General features: G+C 44.1%; 3 protein-coding genes across 6 annotated transcripts in view; all 3 read left to right on the top strand.

Annotated features, from left to right (window-relative positions):
- Positions 1-4444, top strand: part of epha6 (eph receptor A6) — a 31312-nt gene extending 26868 nt beyond the window's left edge. For both annotated transcript variants that reach the window (XM_047030922.1, XM_047030923.1), the window contains exons 12-19: positions 374-499; positions 1175-1360; positions 2076-2137; positions 2421-2630; positions 2926-3075; positions 3474-3667; positions 3848-3997; positions 4330-4444. In XM_047030922.1, coding sequence (XP_046886878.1) covers positions 374-499; positions 1175-1360; positions 2076-2137; positions 2421-2630; positions 2926-3075; positions 3474-3667; positions 3848-3997; positions 4330-4444 — 1193 coding nt within the window. The remainder of the gene's footprint in view (positions 1-373; positions 500-1174; positions 1361-2075; positions 2138-2420; positions 2631-2925; positions 3076-3473; positions 3668-3847; positions 3998-4329) is intronic.
- Positions 4445-6062: 1618 nt separating this feature from the next.
- arl6 (ADP-ribosylation factor-like 6) lies at positions 6063-10159 on the top strand. 3 transcript variants are annotated; one of them, XM_047030977.1, is made up of 9 exons: positions 6063-6238; positions 6768-6912; positions 7012-7073; positions 7436-7504; positions 7612-7706; positions 7915-8044; positions 8146-8201; positions 8379-8391; positions 8964-10159. In XM_047030977.1, the coding sequence occupies exons 2-9, from the start codon at positions 6790-6792 to the stop codon at positions 8995-8997; spliced, it is 582 nt and encodes a 193-aa protein (XP_046886933.1). In that variant the 5' UTR covers positions 6063-6238; positions 6768-6789; the 3' UTR covers positions 8998-10159. The 3 variants fall into 3 exon arrangements, with proteins under 3 accessions (XP_046886933.1, XP_046886934.1, XP_046886935.1); XM_047030978.1 differs by lacking the exon at positions 8379-8391 and having other exon boundaries at positions 8964-10158; XM_047030979.1 differs by lacking the exons at positions 6063-6238; positions 8379-8391 and adding an exon at positions 6245-6361 and having other exon boundaries at positions 8964-10158.
- Positions 10160-11815: 1656 nt separating this feature from the next.
- slc5a7a (solute carrier family 5 member 7a) lies at positions 11816-17673 on the top strand. The gene is made up of 9 exons (XM_047031138.1): positions 11816-11931; positions 12492-12728; positions 12986-13099; positions 13186-13341; positions 13550-13698; positions 14002-14145; positions 14461-14614; positions 15117-15334; positions 15453-17673. Exons 2-9 carry the CDS (start codon positions 12545-12547, stop codon positions 16119-16121), a joined length of 1788 nt encoding a protein of 595 aa, XP_046887094.1. The 5' UTR covers positions 11816-11931; positions 12492-12544; the 3' UTR covers positions 16122-17673.
- Positions 17674-17917: the final 244 nt, after the last annotated feature.

Raw genomic sequence — 17917 nt, 5'->3', positions numbered from 1 at the left:
AAGCTTGCTGATTTGCTGCTTTTGAGGTGAACTCAGTTTCCATCTTGCTCACAGCTTACCATGATACTATTACACTGCTTGGGCTTCATCTAAGAAGACTACAGGTGTCAGAGACAGTTATTAACCAGATAAGGTGCCACACTACAGTCCCTCAGCGTGTCACCAGACATTCTGAGTCAAATCCAAAAAGATGAAAATGCGTTCATTAGACTATCTGTAGATCAGTTTTAGCCATCTAAACCGGATTAATCCAGACCTTCCTGAGTCCCAAGATGCCCTTAACAACTGTTACACAGCCAACTTCTATAACTGTCCTCATGAGATGGGGTATTTACCTCCATATGCTCATTGTTTTCTGTCCTCTCCTGTCCAGTTCCCTTTCCTGGCATAAAGACATATGTGGATCCAGACACTTACGAAGACCCAACCCAGGCTGTTCACGAGTTTGCCAAGGAGATCGACCCCTCCCGCATACGCATCGAGAGAGTGATTGGAGCGGGTGAGGTCGCAAGTCACACGCCGACATGCGCCTGCACGCACACATGGACACGCACGTAGAACACACACCTGCCTTTAAAGAGGAGCTTTACCCGAAGCTGCCGTGTCTAACATACTCAGAATCGAAAGTGAGAACAGGCCAGATTAAACCCTATCCACGCACAGCATCCTCCTCGCTGTGAGGGAAAGCCTCTGTGATGTTAAACAATCCCTTTTAATTTCACAGATCCCACAATAACCCCCTCAGTCAGTCAGCCACCAGCCCCTTCAGTCAGCTCCGTTCCAAAGTCATTTATTTCAGCTTAGAGGAGCAGAAGGGAAGACATTAAACAGTTCCACTTCTGGAACAGAGAAGAAGTCGGTTGCCGTGGCGAGAGAAGCCGGCGATCCATAAAATAGAGCAGATTGTCTTTCTCTTTTCCAGGAGAGGATTTCTGAGGCAGGCCTCTGACTGTGGGAGCTCATGTTAAGTGACTGTCACCTGGTGGAGGCGTTATGCTACTGCACTCTACTGTATACCTGGGGAAATTACAGGAGCTTCTTTTGAATGTCAAAGGAATAACGCCCGCTCAATATAGATCTTCCTTCAATAGACAAACCATGTAACATGTGTGAATAGGACCCAATGTTTGATATGTGCCTACGTGTGCGTATGTGTGTGTGTCTGTATGTGTAGGGGAGTTTGGGGAGGTTTGTAGTGGGCGCTTGCGAACCCCAGGGAAAAAAGAGATCTCCGTTGCCATCAAGACACTTAAGGGAGGATATGTGGAGCGCCAAAGATGGGACTTCCTGCGAGAGGCCAGCATTATGGGACAGTTTGACAACCCCAACATCATTAGGCTGGAGGGAGTAGTCACCAAAAGTAAGTAAAAATACCAACTGAAAAATGTAATTGTTGGATCAGTCAGTGTGTGGGTGTAGTGCATCTGAGACTATGTCTCACTTCACAGCATCTGATACAAGACCTGTTTGCATAATACTACTGATTCATACTACATCTGCTGGCTTGGCGTGCGTGTATGTGTGTGTGTGTGTATGGGTGCAAGTCTGATTGTGTTGTTTTCACTCCGTAGCTAATGGCCATGTCTGTGTAAATAGGCTTTATGCAGGCCAAAGGAAGACATCTCTCCTAATTACCAACACAAGAGCCCCCTCTCTCTCCTCCTCCTCCTCCCTCGTCCTGCTTCCACTCAGCTTTATTCTCTCCGGCTCCCCACTTTTGTTCTCCCCACGGTTCCCGTTCAGCGTTCATCTCACTTTCCACCCAGCTGGAGGACTGTGATGATGGAAGCCCAGAGCTAACTAAGCCTGAGGCAGCATCCTCCCGCTGCAGGTCACTGCGGCCCTCCTGCTCCCATTAGGGAAGCCAGGAGCTTCAGTAGTCGTTGCTTCAGCAGGAGAAGTGAGGGTCGGACACTGCTCATTCACCTTCGCCTACTCAATGTCATAACAACAGAGAAGACGATTTATTTCATTGAGTGCGGAAACGCACAGACGCACAGACAGCACAGCAAGGCGCTCACACAGAGACTCACCCACATTCCTCCTCACTGAAGCGGCTTTGTCTCGTCTCCCAGGCAGGCCGGTGATGATCGTGGTGGAGTTCATGGAGAACGGAGCTTTGGACTCCTTCCTGAGGGTGAGAAACACACACCACTATGTTACACCATATCACTGGGGCTACTGCTCACGTCGTGTCACGGACATTGTACGTCACATTATGATCGTTCGTTGTTTCTCACGTAACGCATGCAGCGTCCGCATGTCGTGTTCAGCGTCGAGACGTGAAGATGTCGGCCTTCGTTTCAGGGCCGCGTCCTTAAACACTGTTCTCTTGTGTCCCTGTATGTGTGCGTGTGATTGACATATCTGTGACACCTTGCCTTACCCCCGCCCCCCCCCCCCCATGCCCTCCCTAACAGAAACACGACGGCCACTTCACTGTGATCCAGCTGGTGGGCATGCTCCGTGGCATCGCCTCAGGTATGACCTACCTGTCAGACATGGGCTATGTGCACCGCGACCTGGCCGCGCGCAACATCCTGGTGGACGAGGGCCTGGTGTGCAAGGTGTCTGACTTCGGCCTGTCCAGGATCCTGGAGGATGACCCTGAGGCTGCCTACACCACCACGGTGACTAGATAAAGCCTGCAACCACTACAGTAGAAGCAGCGGCACCCAACATCCTTCATTTGGATAAGACACGCACCCTCATATTAGACTGCAGCTGTATTTCAATGAGGGTTAGACCAGATGAGGCCAACCTTTTTAAACAGGAACTACCAGGAGCCGGACATCAGGCATGAATCGGCATAGGTGCACTAGGTTGTATTTAGTCGTGGGCTTCATCAGAGGAAATGGAAATATTAGAAAACAGAGGGAATTAGGTTTATTCTTTTAATCTAGTTGGACTTCTTTTCCTCTCCAGGGGGGTAAGATTCCTATCCGCTGGACCGCCCCTGAGGCCATCGCCTACAGGAAGTTCTCGTCCGCCAGCGACGCCTGGAGTTATGGAATTGTCATGTGGGAGGTGATGTCATACGGGGAGAGGCCCTACTGGGAGATGTCCAATCAGGATGTGAGTCAAGACTTGATGATCTTTTACTGTTTATGGTGTTGTTTATTGTTATTGGTTATCGCATGCTGAAATAGTGGTACTGAATCCAACTGGCAGCTCAGATATGAAATGTTAGTTAAGAGTCAAATGTGAAGCAATGTTCCATTTATGAAGCAATTTGATGTATTTATCAGTGTGAAGCCAGTGTCATCCTATAAAGAGAAGCTTTCAGTGCTGGGGAGATATACTGTGCATACCCCCCCCCCCCCCCCCCCCCTGGATACAATACACAGCACTTAAACGTGAAACATCAACACAAAGCCCTCAATGTATCTGGGGACAGCTTCAGGGTGTATTTATCACATCTGGGAATTGCAGAAACGGTTACATGTTCCTCAGCCTTGCCCTCCTGACCACAGGTGATCCTCTCTATTGAGGAGGGCTACCGACTGCCTGCGCCCATGGGCTGCCCTGTGGCCCTGCACCAGCTGATGCTGCACTCCTGGCAGAAGGAGCGAGGCCAGAGGCCACACTTCACAGACGTGGTGTCCTTCCTGGACAAGCTGATACGTAACCCCAGCAGCCTGCTCCCTCTGGTGGAGAATGTCCGAAGGTTCCAGCACTGATTCTTACATGTTCTAGATGAGTGGATGGAAGGATGCATGGAGTGGATGAGTGGAGAGCGGTGTAATTACATTCATACAGACATACATATACAAACAGACAGACAAGCAGACAAAGTGCTCGACTATTTTTGTGTTGATGCTTTATGTTTTTGCATTTATCGATTTAGTTTCCCAGAATCCCCAGAGGACATGCCTGACTACCCACTGTTCATCTCCATTGGTGATTGGCTGGACTCCATAAAGATGAGCCAATACAAGAACAACTTCCTGGCAGCAGGGTACACGACCCTGGACTCTGTCTCTACCATGAGTATAGAGTGAGTGCGGTTGGGAGATTCCCAAACGTATCAAATCCTCATCCTACCTGCACCACTGTATATAGTAGTGTATTTTTACACTGTATTGTGATATATTTATTTGAAAATTCTTTGACAAGTCAAAGGTTTTATAGAGATTGTTGAAGTGCAGGTACCATATCGACTTAATGTACAAATGTATCTCCTTACTACTTTCTCATCCTGCCTCTTCCTCCTCCCTCCTCCTCCTACTCCCTCCTCCTTGCCCTCCTCCTCCTTGCCCTCCTCCTCCCCCTTCCTCCTCCTCGCCCTCCTCCCTCCTCCTCCTCCTCTCTCCTCCTCCTCTGTCTCAGTGACGTTCGGCGTATTGGCGTGTCTCTCATCGGCCACCAGAGGAGGATAGTGAGCAGCATTCAGACCCTGCGACTGCAGTTCCTCCACGTCCAGCAGAGTGGCTTCCATGTGTGAGCCCCCATACCAACAGGCTGAGGCCACAACACACACCATCAGAGCCCAACCATGCTCTTCCTCTCTCTGCCCATTCAAGCACACCTCACCCTCCTCATGGTTTGCAGCTGCAATATGATCTCCCCCCCCCCCCCCGCCCCCTCTGTGTGATCAACTTCAACTGGCTGCCTAACTGACTCAAGCCTTTTTTAAACTTGGCCCCATAGACTTTCATGGGAATGGATTTGTTACTTTTGGGCTTGGAGGGATTGTGATTATTTTAGGGAAATTACACCAATTACTGTCTGGAAGTCTGATAGTTTAAATGTATACTGTCTGTGGTGTGTTGAGCAGGAACCATACTGTGCAATGAACACTGACACACTGGCTGGTGTCATTCATTATATTCAAGTCAATTGAGATAACATGGACTCCAGACTGCAACCGTGGATTTACGGGAGTATACTTTGGGTTTAAAGACATTCTTGTTCATTTCAAGTTGTTAACTGGAAACGCGGCTCAATTGTAAGATAAGAGATTTTCTGAATTGAAGACAAGTGAATGTCATCCGATTTTTTGAATTGTAGGCTATATGTAACCCATCAAACTTGATAATATGCAGTATTTGTGTGACGGTCATGTTTTGTGACGAGTTTTATTAACATGTCCTCAGTTACAAATGTCAGTCAACAACCTAATTTCTCCTCAGTATGCAGATCTCTCCTCTGGACTAACAGTGATCCGCATCAAACTAGTCAACTCAAAACCACCTCAGGCACACTGTATATAAACAAGACATCTGAACTACCTATTTTGTTCCAGTACAACCACTTGCTTTTAGATAGGTGCATATTGTACTGTTGGGTTTGATAGTGGACCGTGTCTAGCTAGGGTATAGAAATTGGTCAGTTTGTGTTATTGGAGGACAAAGCAATCGCCACCAAGCTGTGCTCAATGTCTGAGAAAAAGGGACAATAAAACTATTTCTTAATTTGTTTCAGCTTTCAACGATTTTCGCTATGAGAACATAGTCTCAAACCCGTGTTTGCATTGCAGTGCACTGAGCTTCAAGGGTTAAGCATGGTGTAGAAGGGATGCAAGTGGATGGCAACCAATACTACATTGATCATGGGTTAACACACAGGGTAAGGATGGGTCTCTGGAAAGCAGACGTGCCAGAGTTGCAAAGCACACAGACACACACACACACACACACACACAATCCCTCTCACAAATAAACAACCTCATTCATTCCTCTCACTTGAACAATGATGAACATATTTTTTGGACATAGAGGACTCTCAACAGGTGGATCTGTACAACAGATGCTCAGGGCAAAGTGGGGAACAGCCCCCTTCGAGACACTGAGCACTCTGAGAAATAGAGTAGCACAATGAATGAATTATCTTTCATTTTTTGATGTTGTTGTTTATTTTTGTATAATTTATTAGGACTATGATCTGGATTGCAACATAGGCTGAATGTTTATTTATTAAAGAAACTGCCAATTGAAATGTGTCTTGATTTATTTATTTTCTTTGAAATGCATCTCGATTCGTCTTGATCAAAGTAGAGATGTTTATTTTTGTTAGTAGAAACCTTGATTTAGTCCAGTAGATGGTGTCCTTGAGCTAAAAGTCATCGTCGTCGTCTCCTGGCAACTCGGTGTAAATAGTCCTCTATGTTTGGCTTTGCAACTCATAGTCAGTGACAAAATGAATAAAAACGTGTCTTCGGGCTGACACATTTCGATATCGTGCTCTTTCATTTCGTCGAAGCAACATTTTGGAACGCGATTTTGGCCATTATTTGCGGGTACAAGGATTTTAAACAAGGGGGAGATGCTGCTTATTTGCCAACCTTTGCTAATACAAGCTAGTGCTCGCTAAAGTACTGTAGGCTACCTCTGTAGCAACTGGTAGCGGCTAACCAGCACAGGTAGTTTAGCTGCTGTATCTGCTAGCTAGCTATGTCATGAATGTATGTACGTCTTTTGAGGGACGTTGTACGGCTAGCTAGTAGTAAAGGGTATACTTAGTTGGAAATGTGCACCATCATTTGTGAAGTCAGTCGATTTGTTTTGGTAGTGTGATTGCATTCCTGGTTGATAGCTAGTTAGCTACAATTTGCAAGCCAATATAGCTGTAGCATAAACTAGAAGCGGATTATTGTTCACCTGAACGTCAGCTACGCCTACGTGTGCACAGCAGTCATCTGCAGGGCTTTCAAGTATCGAACACCACTTTAACTAAATATTGCTTTCAAGTATCGATCACCACTTTAGCTAGATATTTAGCCTACCGTTCCCCGATATATTTTGAGGTCTGTTTTCTGCTGTCACCAGTTGATCTGGAATAAACCTGCCAATGGGGCTGTTTGACAAACTAGCGGGATGGCTCGGTTTAAAGAAGAAGGAGGTGAACGTATTGTGCCTGGGACTCGACAACAGTGGAAAAACAACCATCATCAATCAACTCAAACCATCCAATGTAAGTCCTCCCTACTCAGCTTTGGAATCTCATATAAACTAACTAGCTGTGTCATTGTGACAAATCGATGTATGACCACTCGCTGGTTTTGTCATGCAGGCCCAGGCACAAGACATTGTCCCAACCATTGGCTTCAGTATAGAGAAGTTCAAGACTTCAAGGTAATTTCTTCGACATTTTAGTGAATGATATTGTGGTTGAGCATTGCAGCAGCAAAGTTTTTATATCCGGTGGTCTAATGATAAAATGCATGCCCTGGCTGTCTGTATTGTTAGTCTCTTTTGAAATTCCATTAATTGAAGATGTAGGCCTACAACTGTCTGTTAAGTAGCAGACGGGCTATTAATCAAAAGGTTGCCGGTTCGATTCCCAGCCGTGCAAAATGACTTGTCCTTGGGCAAGGCACTTCACCCTACTTGCCTTGGGGAGAATGTCCCTGTACTTACTGTAAGTCGCTATGGAGAAGAGCGTCTGCTAAATGATTAAAATTTAAAATGTAGACACATTTCTTTCTCCTCTCCAGTCTCTCCTTCACAGTTTTTGACATGTCAGGCCAAGGCAGATACAGGAACCTGTGGGAGCACTACTACAAGTGAGTTTTTCTCCACTTGGAATTTGAGTGAATCCCATGACCATTCTCCAGGGATTCCTTCTAACTTGTCTTGTTGTTGTGTGTGTGTGTGTCCCCCCTCCCCCAAGGGAGGGTCAAGCCATCATATTTGTCATCGACAGCAGTGACAAGTTGAGAATGGTGGTGGCCAAAGAAGAGTTGGATACACTCTTTAACCATCCAGGTTTGTTGTTGTCCAACCATTGATTTGGTTGGGTGTGGATGCACCTTGTAAGGTCTTTCAAAGAACTTTGTGGATTATGTTTTTTGTCGACGATTATGTTAGACAAATGTATTGCATACTTTTTGTAAGAAATATGACGAGTTCTAAGTCTGAAATAATGTACATGGTATTGCCGGATTTTGCATTAACTCTGTTCCATTGCATGCAGACATAAAGCACAGACGGATACCCATCTTGTTCTTTGCCAACAAGATGGATGTTCGAGATGCCCTGTCTTCAGTCAAAGTCTCCCAGCTACTCTGTCTGGAAAACATCAAAGACAAACCCTGGCACATCTGGTAGGGACACACACACACACACAGTATAGTGCACCTAACAGAACAGGATTTCTTGTCATTGAGGAATCACTGATATGACCTTTGCTTTGTGTCTGTTTCAGCGCCAGCGATGCTGTCAAAGGAGAGGGTTTACAAGAAGGAGTCGACTGGCTACAAGGTACCATTTGGATGTACCCTTCTCACTTAGATTCACATTAAACTTATTGAAGACACTCACTCATTCCTGGGATATATTGAAATACTGATTTACTGTAAAAATACACTTTCTCAATCATTTCCCATCACAATTATTTTCCTTTCCTGCTTTAATGTTCTGGTTTGACTTCATCTTTAGAGCAAATTTCACTGTAAGTATTTTCTGTAAGATCTTCCAGTTGTGTTCTGTGGTAATTAAACCCTTTAATGAGTTTGTAGCAGTGGAATATGGTAGAAGGTCCTGTCTCCCTTTAGTTTACTGGATTTACGACTGCTCCTTTTAAATGTTATTGTTATTGTACCTAAAAAAGTATACAATATTTGCAGTTAATGTATTACCTTTCCTGCACCTTAAATGTATCCCTAATGAACTTTTACTTACCATCCTTAGGCATCTTTGCTGTTTATCCTCCAGAGCTAATGAAAACCCTTTTAGAAAGGTGTCCTGTCAGTGCCAGTCAACAGTGTTAATGTGACAATAAATCAGGAATTGTTTCTTGAACCACACAACTTGTTGTGCATTTTGAATGTATTCAGTTAAATTCAGAACTAGACAAGTACGTTCAGCGTTTGGGTTCTATATACTGGAACGTTTCCCCTGTCATCCTTTCGAACACATTGAAATGAGTCCATATTCAAAGTGGCGCTGACTACACATCGTCCTGAACCCTAAACCATCCTCCTCCTTTCCATTCCTTATTGTTGTTGTTGTGGTTGTTTCCAGATCAGATCAGAACGATGAGAACGTGAGGTCATAGAGGACCTCCCAGGGGAAACACCAGCGCCCTAGACACAGTAACCAACGCAACGGCAAAGTCCCACCACAGCGGAAAACCCTCACCCCATTTCCCATACACACACGCGCTTGCCATCTCTCTCTTCAAACCCACATGTTGAAGCCAGCCAGACACTTCCCCATTTTCCATCAGCAGTGTTTGTGAGTGAGAAGCTGGCCTTAGAAGCAGCTGTTAGGAACACCTTGTTAGGTGAGCAGATGTAGAAGGAGGGGCTACAGTGTGACTTCTGCAGCTAACAGAAGATGTTCTGTCTTAATGGAGACTTGGCAGTTTATGTTATTTGTAGGGGAAAAAGTTATCTTCCAAAAAAACGACAGAACATTCAATATGAATGATATGCTTTCAGTTGATCTTTTCCTAAATAACTGTACTAAATAATTGTATAATAAAGTGTCTAGTGAGATGTATATAGAGTTATCAGATATAGATAGATATATATATAAACAGGTTCATGTTAGTTCTCATGTTAGTCCTGAAAACTAACCGATAGATATGATGCCTTATCTATTACTAATCAAGTGAGACAAATATGCTGGTTTTCATTTCAAATCATTACATTGCTAATGGAAGGCTGTACATGCCTCCCTGAAGTTCACATGTGAAGTAACATTATGACTTTTCATTAATACAGTTGGACCAAGCAATGCTGGTATGTCAGCTCCAGTGTCATCCCAAATGTACCAGTCTGTTTGTAACCTGCATTTATGATATGATGCTTGATTTTTACAATAGCAGGTATTTTCTTGTGGGTTAAGGAAGGGTTTTGTATTAAAATCCATCCATTCTGTTTTATGATTGTATATTTGAATATGAAACTGTTTAGTCAAGGCACAGTACATTTTCCATCAAGTCTTGATGGAACGTCTCAGTACTTTCCCATTCTTCATTGTAAAGTAAAGATGATAAGGAAGTGTCTGGATTGTTTGTAGTAGTCAAAGCATCCTCAGTTATTGTATAGTTTGTACTACTAAGGCTACATTTACTGTAGAGAATTTGTATTCATATGTTGTTGATAATGTACACATAGAATCAGAATCAGAATGGGATTTATTCGCCATGAAAGTTTGCACAGACAAGGAAATTACTTTGGCAGGAAGGTGCATACAATAAACATATAGGAACCTAAAATTTAAATATGAATACGTGCTTGGGCAAAATAAATAAGTGTGATTAATTAATATTGTCATCATTTGAAGTCACTACTGCTTTTCCCATATCCACCCCGTACTCTGCTCAGCAGGCTGTTTACTGTGCCATGGACAGCTGCTTCTTAACGGCGACACCGGGTTCGTTCACATGATTTCGTTTACAGTTTTTGGGTGTTTGTGATTGCAACCAGTAGCAGGCACTTCGTGGTGGTTCAGCCTCGTGGGCAGCTTGGAGGGCGTGCGAGCCATCTGCCGGTGACTTAATTAGAACTCAACCCCACAGCGGTTCCAGGTTTTGACTCTAGGAGGCGTTAGCATACAGTATCTGTCTCCATTATTGCGTTCGTGGTAGCTGTCCTTGGTGCTGAACTGACTGAACGGCCACTTAATCACTGTCAGGTTTCTGGTTGAAGTTTTATTGATAACCCATAACAGGGTCATAAACTTACAAATCATTACAAGTCAATATGATTATGTTTTTCAGATGCTTCCTTTAAATTATACCTACCTTAAAACATCGCATTCTGTTTGGCAACAAGTCTCTCCACTTCGTCCTGGTGAGCAAGTCGCCTTACTTACCTCTATTTTCATGGTTTGCGCTGTCAGTTTGACACCGAGGAAGACGAGACGGCAGAGAAGTCCCTAAGCCACACCCCCTACAGCTGTCAGTCTTCGAGACTATCAGAAAACCCTCTGCCCGGCCTGTCACACAATTACATCGCCGCAGTATTAGAACGGGTCGTTTTTATCGCGATGATGTGGTCGACTTTCTAAGACTATTGAATCTGTGCTTGACTGTATCGAAGACTATAGAGAGGACAACGTTTTAAAACAGCAAATCGGTCTACCTGCTCTTTGATAATCGTAATTTGTAATTCTTCCTTAATGTTGGAATTCATTGAGTAGCACTTAGAAGCAAATGTCATTGAGGTTCAGAATAAAACGGGTCGGGCCAGCTTCGTCTATAGGGGAGCGTAATTTAAACTGCAGCGCGCTGCAGTTTTGGGCCTAACGTAATTGGAGATGTTCAAGCTGCTGCCTGTCAGACATATCAAAGCTAATTAGGCGACTCCACCACATCCAACCTGTATCTTCTCGGATTATAGTGGTCCATGAAATGACACAGCGCGCAACTCTCCAATTAGAGTTGAAAGTGTACGCTTGAAACTTTCTTAAAATGTTGATAGGTCTCTGGAGATTACTTAACTTATATTTTTATCTGAAAGACGGGCTGTCTTTTTATGACCCGAACAGGACAGATTTAAAGGCAGTAATCGGCTGGTCCTGGAAATGCACTTAGTTCAAATGTACACGTAAGAACAGCCTTTCTTGATGACCATTTATGAATATTGTGAGATCAGAACAATGGACAGCAACTGCATTTCTCCTCTGGAGAAATACTTCTATAGTATGGAGACTGAAATGGACCCTGTCCCCCGTGTGCATTCTCACAAACACACTCAAAGACCAGTAATCTCCCATGACGCTTCTTTATTCAAAAGCATATCGAACACTCATGAATAGGACGTCAGATTTTCTCTGACGTGCGCACACATAGGACGTCTGACGACAACTCCAATCTCCCTTATAAGTCACGGGGGAAACCACGCACAGTTTAAGCTCTGGTTGATGACTGCTTTGCCCCAAAGGAGGATATAGCGCGTGCGTTCTTCTCAGTCGGACACCAGTACAACATTGAAAAGGAACTACCGCCTCAAGTGCCCAGTACATGAGTCTAAAAAGCCAAGTAAGTCGTTTTATGAATATCTGGAGTTTGTTTCACCATTAATTGCTGATAAGAATGTCCAGAAAAGTAATCAATGACAATTGTTTGACCAGATGAAATGGTAAATATGGCAAGTTAATGTTAAAGATACATTACCAGTTTCTGAGAAGATAGTTTTTCTCTTTACGAGGGAAACTTTGTTTTAGCAATACAGCCCATTTTGTTTTTTTCATATTCATAACTTATCCATGAGTAAATAAGTAAGTAATGTGTAAGCAACTATTTTAAACCCAGTCATACAGATGTGCGTAAATTCCCTTTTACGCACATCCAATAATGTAAGAAAACAAAACGTAAAACATTTGTATGACGTATAACGGCAGAAAGAATGAGTGTTAGGATATTTGCTAGGAGAACCATTGACAATTATGTCAGATATCTTGTCAGGAAGCATTTTATTTGTCTGTCTATCTGGGTAGACGTTCTAAAAGAAAAACAGGGCCAAACTAATAAAATACTCTAACTATTATAAGCAATAGGTTTGATCATTTTCTAATGACACTTTTCAATGTGCCCAACAGGTCTCAATGCCATCTCGTTCCTAACGAAGACCACAGGCTCAGCTGGAGCGACAATGACCATCCATGTTGAGGGACTGGTAGCGATCGCTATCTTTTATCTACTTATTCTCGTTGTGGGAATCTGGGCGGCATGGAAGAACAAACACTCAGGAGAGGCGGAAGGGACCGACCGGAGTGAAACTATTATGGTTGGCGGCCGGGACATCGGATTGTTTGTTGGTGGATTTACCATGACTGGTGAGTGTGGCTGTGAGTCAGTTACTTTGACATTTAAATATTTAAAACTAGTTATTTTGTCGTTATTATTGTGGACCTAGTTTATTTGAAGTGTCCTGTACATTTTCCTCGTTAATCAAATTATAAGGAAAATTGTCTGCCGCTGTCATGACACTGTTTAAGGTAAAAAAAAAAAAAATAAAAACAGTTTATACCCTTAATCGTTTTTTGGATGCTCTTCCGTCGACCATGATGCGACTTATTCTGTGTCTTTTTAGCAACTTGGGTAGGAGGCGGTTACATCAATGGCACCGCTGAATACGTGTACCTGCCAGGTTATGGCTTGGCATGGGCACAAGCCCCTTTTGGATACGCCCTGAGTCTAGTCGTAGGTATGGGATATTTTGAATAATGTACACCCTATAACATTCCAATACAACTTCAAATGCCCTACTAAAACAGGCGTTGTTGTGCACAGGTGGCCTGTTTTTCGCCAAACCCATGCGTTCCAGAGGATATGTCACCATGCTCGACCCCTTTCAGCAGATTTATGGAAAGAGAATGGGGGGGCTGCTTTTCATACCGGCACTGATGGGAGAGATATTCTGGTCGGCAGCCATCCTGTCTGCTCTGGGTAAGTTAAAGAGGGTGACATTGAAATGGATTTCATTAGTTGTGAACTATTTAGTGGGCAGCATTACAAATATTACGTAGTTCTAAAATGAGCAAAAGCTGTTCCCAAACCACATATCTACCTCTGTATTTCTCACTCTCTCTCTCTTTCTCTGTCATTCCCCCTTGCTCTCTCCCTCCTTTTCTCCGTCGTCACATCCGACCTTCAGGAGCCACCTTGAGCGTCATCGTCGACATCAACATCAAAATGTCAGTGGTGATCTCCGCCCTCATCGCCATCTTCTACACCCTGGTAGGGGGGCTGTACTCGGTGGCCTACACTGACGTGGTGCAGCTCTTCTGTATCTTCCTGGGTCTGGTGAGTCACCAGGACATGAGGCCAAACACCCATCATTCAAACTGCCGCCTCTTCCCCATGTCATGAAAGTGGTAACAGCAATGATAATCTAAGATATAGACAGTGACAAAGCAACTTTTGTTTTCAATTTTCTTTTTTTCACACATGTTTATAAAGTATAATGATTTTCTAGGTTTTCCCATAGATCTTTTTGCTTGTCTTTTTATCATACATTACTAGCTGAATACTAAGTACCTTTGTTTTTGGGACTTTCTGTCCTGTGCTACACCTCCCTAAGTGCCTCTGTCTGTCTCTTTGATTCAGTGGATTAGTGTTCCGTTCGCCCTGACCAATCCCGCGGTGTCCGACATTGGCATTACTGCGGTGACACAGATCTACCAAGCACCATGGAGAGGCAGTGTGGCTAAAGAGGACACCTGGGTCTGGATTGACAACTTCTGCCTGCTGGTGAATACGCACAAAAACACACACATGCTCACACTACTAGCATCTAGTCTAGCGTCTTACGTGTACATCTTATGAATGTTCTTCCCTATCTGTGACAATCCTTGTCTGTAATGACAAGCATATGACATAAACAGTGTCAGCTAGTTTTCTCTTCATTGCTTTGTGGTGCTGTGCCTATGTTAGCATGCGTTCTTACTTAAACAGATGTTTCGATGCCAAGCAGATGTTACCAAACAGAAGTTTTATGTGTGTGCTTTTGCTGCTCAGTGTGTGTATGCGTGGTGTCTGTATTTATATGGCCGTTTCTGTTTCTAGATGTTGGGGGGGATTCCCTGGCAGGTGTATTTTCAACGGGTTCTTTCTGCCTCTTCAGCTACCTACGCCCAGGTGCTCTCCTTCCTGGCCGCCTTTGGCTGCCTCGTAATGGCCGTGCCCTCCGTTCTCATAGGGGCTATAGGGGCCTCCACAGGTGAGAGCACACGTGTGCAAGCACTCAGTCACACACACACAGTACTGAGTCAGGGTTGTCCGGGGGGGGGGGGGGGGGGGGCACCCCAGGGTGTGGAGTGTTTCCCCTCAGATCTCCGGCAGGACTGTCAATAAGAGCAGCTAGTCCCCTTCATCCATTATGGAGGAGGGCTCCGTTTAACGACGAGGCCTCTGTAAATATTACATCTAAGGGAAGCAGGGGACCAAATTAGGACTCCTCTCCAGGTTTCCCAGCATCAAAGTAGCTGCGAATCATCGGCTGAACACAAGTTTACTCACCGAAGAAAAGACGAGAGAGAATTAGCCTGTTTTAGCCTGTTGTGATGGATAATAAATATAATCAATCATATTAGGATGTGAAAAAGGACATGGAAATGCTGACTGTGGTTTAAAACACGTGTAGAAAGTCTTTTCACACTAATAGAGCTACAGCAATGGATGTGTTTGATAACTGTGGGACCCTTCGACTTCTCATTCTGTAGACTGGAACCAAACATCCTACGGCCCTGTGTCTCCCAAAGAGAAAGACGAGGCTGACATGATACTCCCCATAGTGCTTCAGCACTTGTGCCCGCCATTTGTCTCCTTCTTTGGTCTGGGGGCAGTGTCGGCTGCTGTGATGTCATCAGCCGACTCCTCCATTTTATCAGCTAGCTCCATGTTCGCCCGGAACATTTACCAGATGGCTTTCCGTCAATCGGTGAGGGTAACTTTGTAACCAAACTGAATGTGTTTTCTTCCTTATTTCTCTGTGTGTTTAGGCTTGTTATGCTCTGTGCGTAGTTGACCCCATCCCTCCAATGTTGTGTTTTCTCCAGGCATCAGACAAAGAGATTGTGTGGGTCATGAGGATCACCATCTTCGTGTTTGGCGGGCTGGCCACCGTCATGGCGCTGCTTACGGGGACTGTGTACGGCCTGTGGTACCTGAGTTCCGACCTGGTCTACGTCATCATCTTCCCCCAGCTGCTCAGCGTGCTCTTTGTCAAGGGCACAAACACCTACGGCTCGGTGGCGGCCTATCTGTTTGGCATGGTGCTGCGTATCGGTGGGGGCGAGCCCTACCTCCGGCTTCCCCCTTTCATCTACTACCCAGGCTGGGTCGTCGAGGAACGCGTGCACCACTTGACCGGGCTGGTGGAGAAAGTGGTGGTCCAGAAGTTTCCGTACAAGACGGTATCCATGGTGGCTTCGTTTCTTGGCAACGTGGCGTTCTCCCACCTGGCCAAGTATCTCTTTGAGAGCGGCAAGCTGTCGCACAAGTACGACTTCCTGGACGCCGTGGTGTCCAAGGACAGCGGGGAGATCATGGACAAGACCACGCTGGTCACCCGCTCCAACAACATCGTGCTGTCAGAGCTGGCGTCCGTCAAGCCCCGCCTCAGCGTCACACTGGCCTCAACGTTCACCCGGAGGGACACGCTCCCGACCGCCATAGAGGACGAGGAGGACTCCAGCCCCGACTCCCCCGACCACAAACTCGACTAACGGCACCTAGTGAGAACCACACCTCCTATTCAACCCTCAAGCACTGGTGATACAAGGATAACAAGTCTATCTTCCCGCACCAAAAGTATGACATACCAGAAGATATACGTGTAGAGATTTCTTTGTTTGAACTCTGTGTTAGATTTTGACTCTCCCTAATTCATGTCAAAGGGATTATTTGGACATGATTTAAGATCTGGAAAGTAATGGGATAGAGGGATGGGGAGGTGGAACAGGAGCGCTGTAGTGCAATGGACAAAAGAAAAGAGTCCTACTGAAGTCACAACAGGAGAGAGAGAGAGGCGATGTGAGAACAAGAGAGAGCGAGAAGATTTGCTCATTGGTATGTATGACCTGAGTGTTTTTCTCTGATTGGCCTGATTGGTCAAGATACAACAGTTAAAACAAAAGCAATAACAAAAGTTTCCCAGAGTAGGTGTTGTGACTTTATAGTAATGGTTTGAGACAGAAAATGGGATAAAAACAAAAAGCTGAATGATTCAGAATGGCAAATGGAACGAGCAACAAGTGTTAAGATAAACGTGAAAAGAGCCTACATTCTGATGATCAAGTGTCATTTTATGTGCTGTATGTAACAGTTAGGTGTAGTCTAATTCTCCACACATTTACAAATTACGTGATAACATTCAGTTTTTTGTTCTTTGAATTGCAAGTGAATATAAATAGAGCTACCGGTATTATAAAAGAGGAGAAAAAAAGTGCTCATAAGATCAGGTGGAACATTGATTGATAATCTTGTTCTTAGGGATGAGATAAATGACGTGGCACTTTGTTGTGTTTGATCCTTACATCTGTTACTGGTTCTGGATGTTGAACACACTCCTCTCAATGTAAACATGCTGTATATTATATATCAAGCTAACTAAAAGATTTAATGCGTCACAACAAAATCTTTCCCCAAAACAGTCCTCCATATACTGTTCCATAATGAGTAGAGCTTATACAATTAGTAACAATAGTCTACTTAAAGCCCTGTGAAGCACTGTACTTGCTGATTGAAAATTATTTTGTGTCAGGTACATTATAGATACAAGTTCCTTTTTCGTAGTCAATATAAATCAAATCAAGCAGCAGGAAACATTTTAAAAGATTAATCTACGTATCGCCTTAATGAAGCTGGCAGGGTGTGGTTTTGTCGACAGTGTCCACTGTGCAGTTGCTACCGTGGTGAAGGTCTTTCCAAGGCCAGACAGAGAATAAACTTGAATATGAATGTAAAATCTCCACTGATGATTCTACAAATCCTTCACCCAGATGTAGTTGACGTGTACATACGTGTGTTTTATTTGTAATTTGCAAAATTTAACAGTTAGTGTTGCAGCAAAATAGTAGGGCAGATTTCAATTTAGAATATCTAATATATATTTGTTGTCAACAGCAATGTACAGTTTTTTGTGTGTGACAATGTGTATATTTATAAACATATGGACAAATATAGTTTATTCAAATAAAGGTGGTACGATGAAGATCATTCACATTAGACAGGTGGGAGATTACAAAATTTTTATTTATTTTTTGATGTCATAAAAGAAAAGAAAAGCATTTAATAAACACTATTATTTAACATGTAATGTTTGTTATTTTTCTGTTTAAGATGTTGGGCTTAGACACAGACTGAATACTGAGACCAAGGCATTAGGCTAAAACGCGATAATATTCCTTCCAATTAGCTAAATAACATGGCTTCATGTGAGAAGAAGAAAGAAGAAGAGGACAAATGACTCGTAGGCAGCGGCGAGCTGGTGCAAGCTAGTTCTGGCCACATTCCGGGCCCG

This window comes from Hypomesus transpacificus, chromosome 12, assembly GCF_021917145.1.
Source record: "Hypomesus transpacificus isolate Combined female chromosome 12, fHypTra1, whole genome shotgun sequence".
Classification (NCBI taxonomy): Eukaryota; Metazoa; Chordata; class Actinopteri; order Osmeriformes; family Osmeridae; genus Hypomesus; species Hypomesus transpacificus.
Note: the sequence above shows the minus strand (reverse complement) of the source record. Positions and strands in the feature narration are given on the sequence as shown.

Bases quoted from the DNA above. Each gene is read 5' to 3' on its own strand.
- arl6 (XM_047030977.1), top strand. From the start codon at position 6,790: ATGGGGCTGTTTGACAAACTAGCGGGATGGCTCGGTTTAAAGAAGAAG. The intron at 6,913-7,011 runs GTAAGTCCTCCC...TTTGTCATGCAG, and splicing joins ATCAACTCAAACCATCCAAT to GCCCAGGCACAAGACATTGT. The intron at 7,505-7,611 runs GTGAGTTTTTCT...CCCTCCCCCAAG, and splicing joins CTGTGGGAGCACTACTACAA to GGAGGGTCAAGCCATCATAT.
- slc5a7a (XM_047031138.1), top strand. From the start codon at position 12,545: ATGACCATCCATGTTGAGGGACTGGTAGCGATCGCTATCTTTTATCTA. The intron at 13,100-13,185 runs GTATGGGATATT...TGTTGTGCACAG, and splicing joins CGCCCTGAGTCTAGTCGTAG to GTGGCCTGTTTTTCGCCAAA. The intron at 13,342-13,549 runs GTAAGTTAAAGA...TCCGACCTTCAG, and splicing joins AGCCATCCTGTCTGCTCTGG to GAGCCACCTTGAGCGTCATC.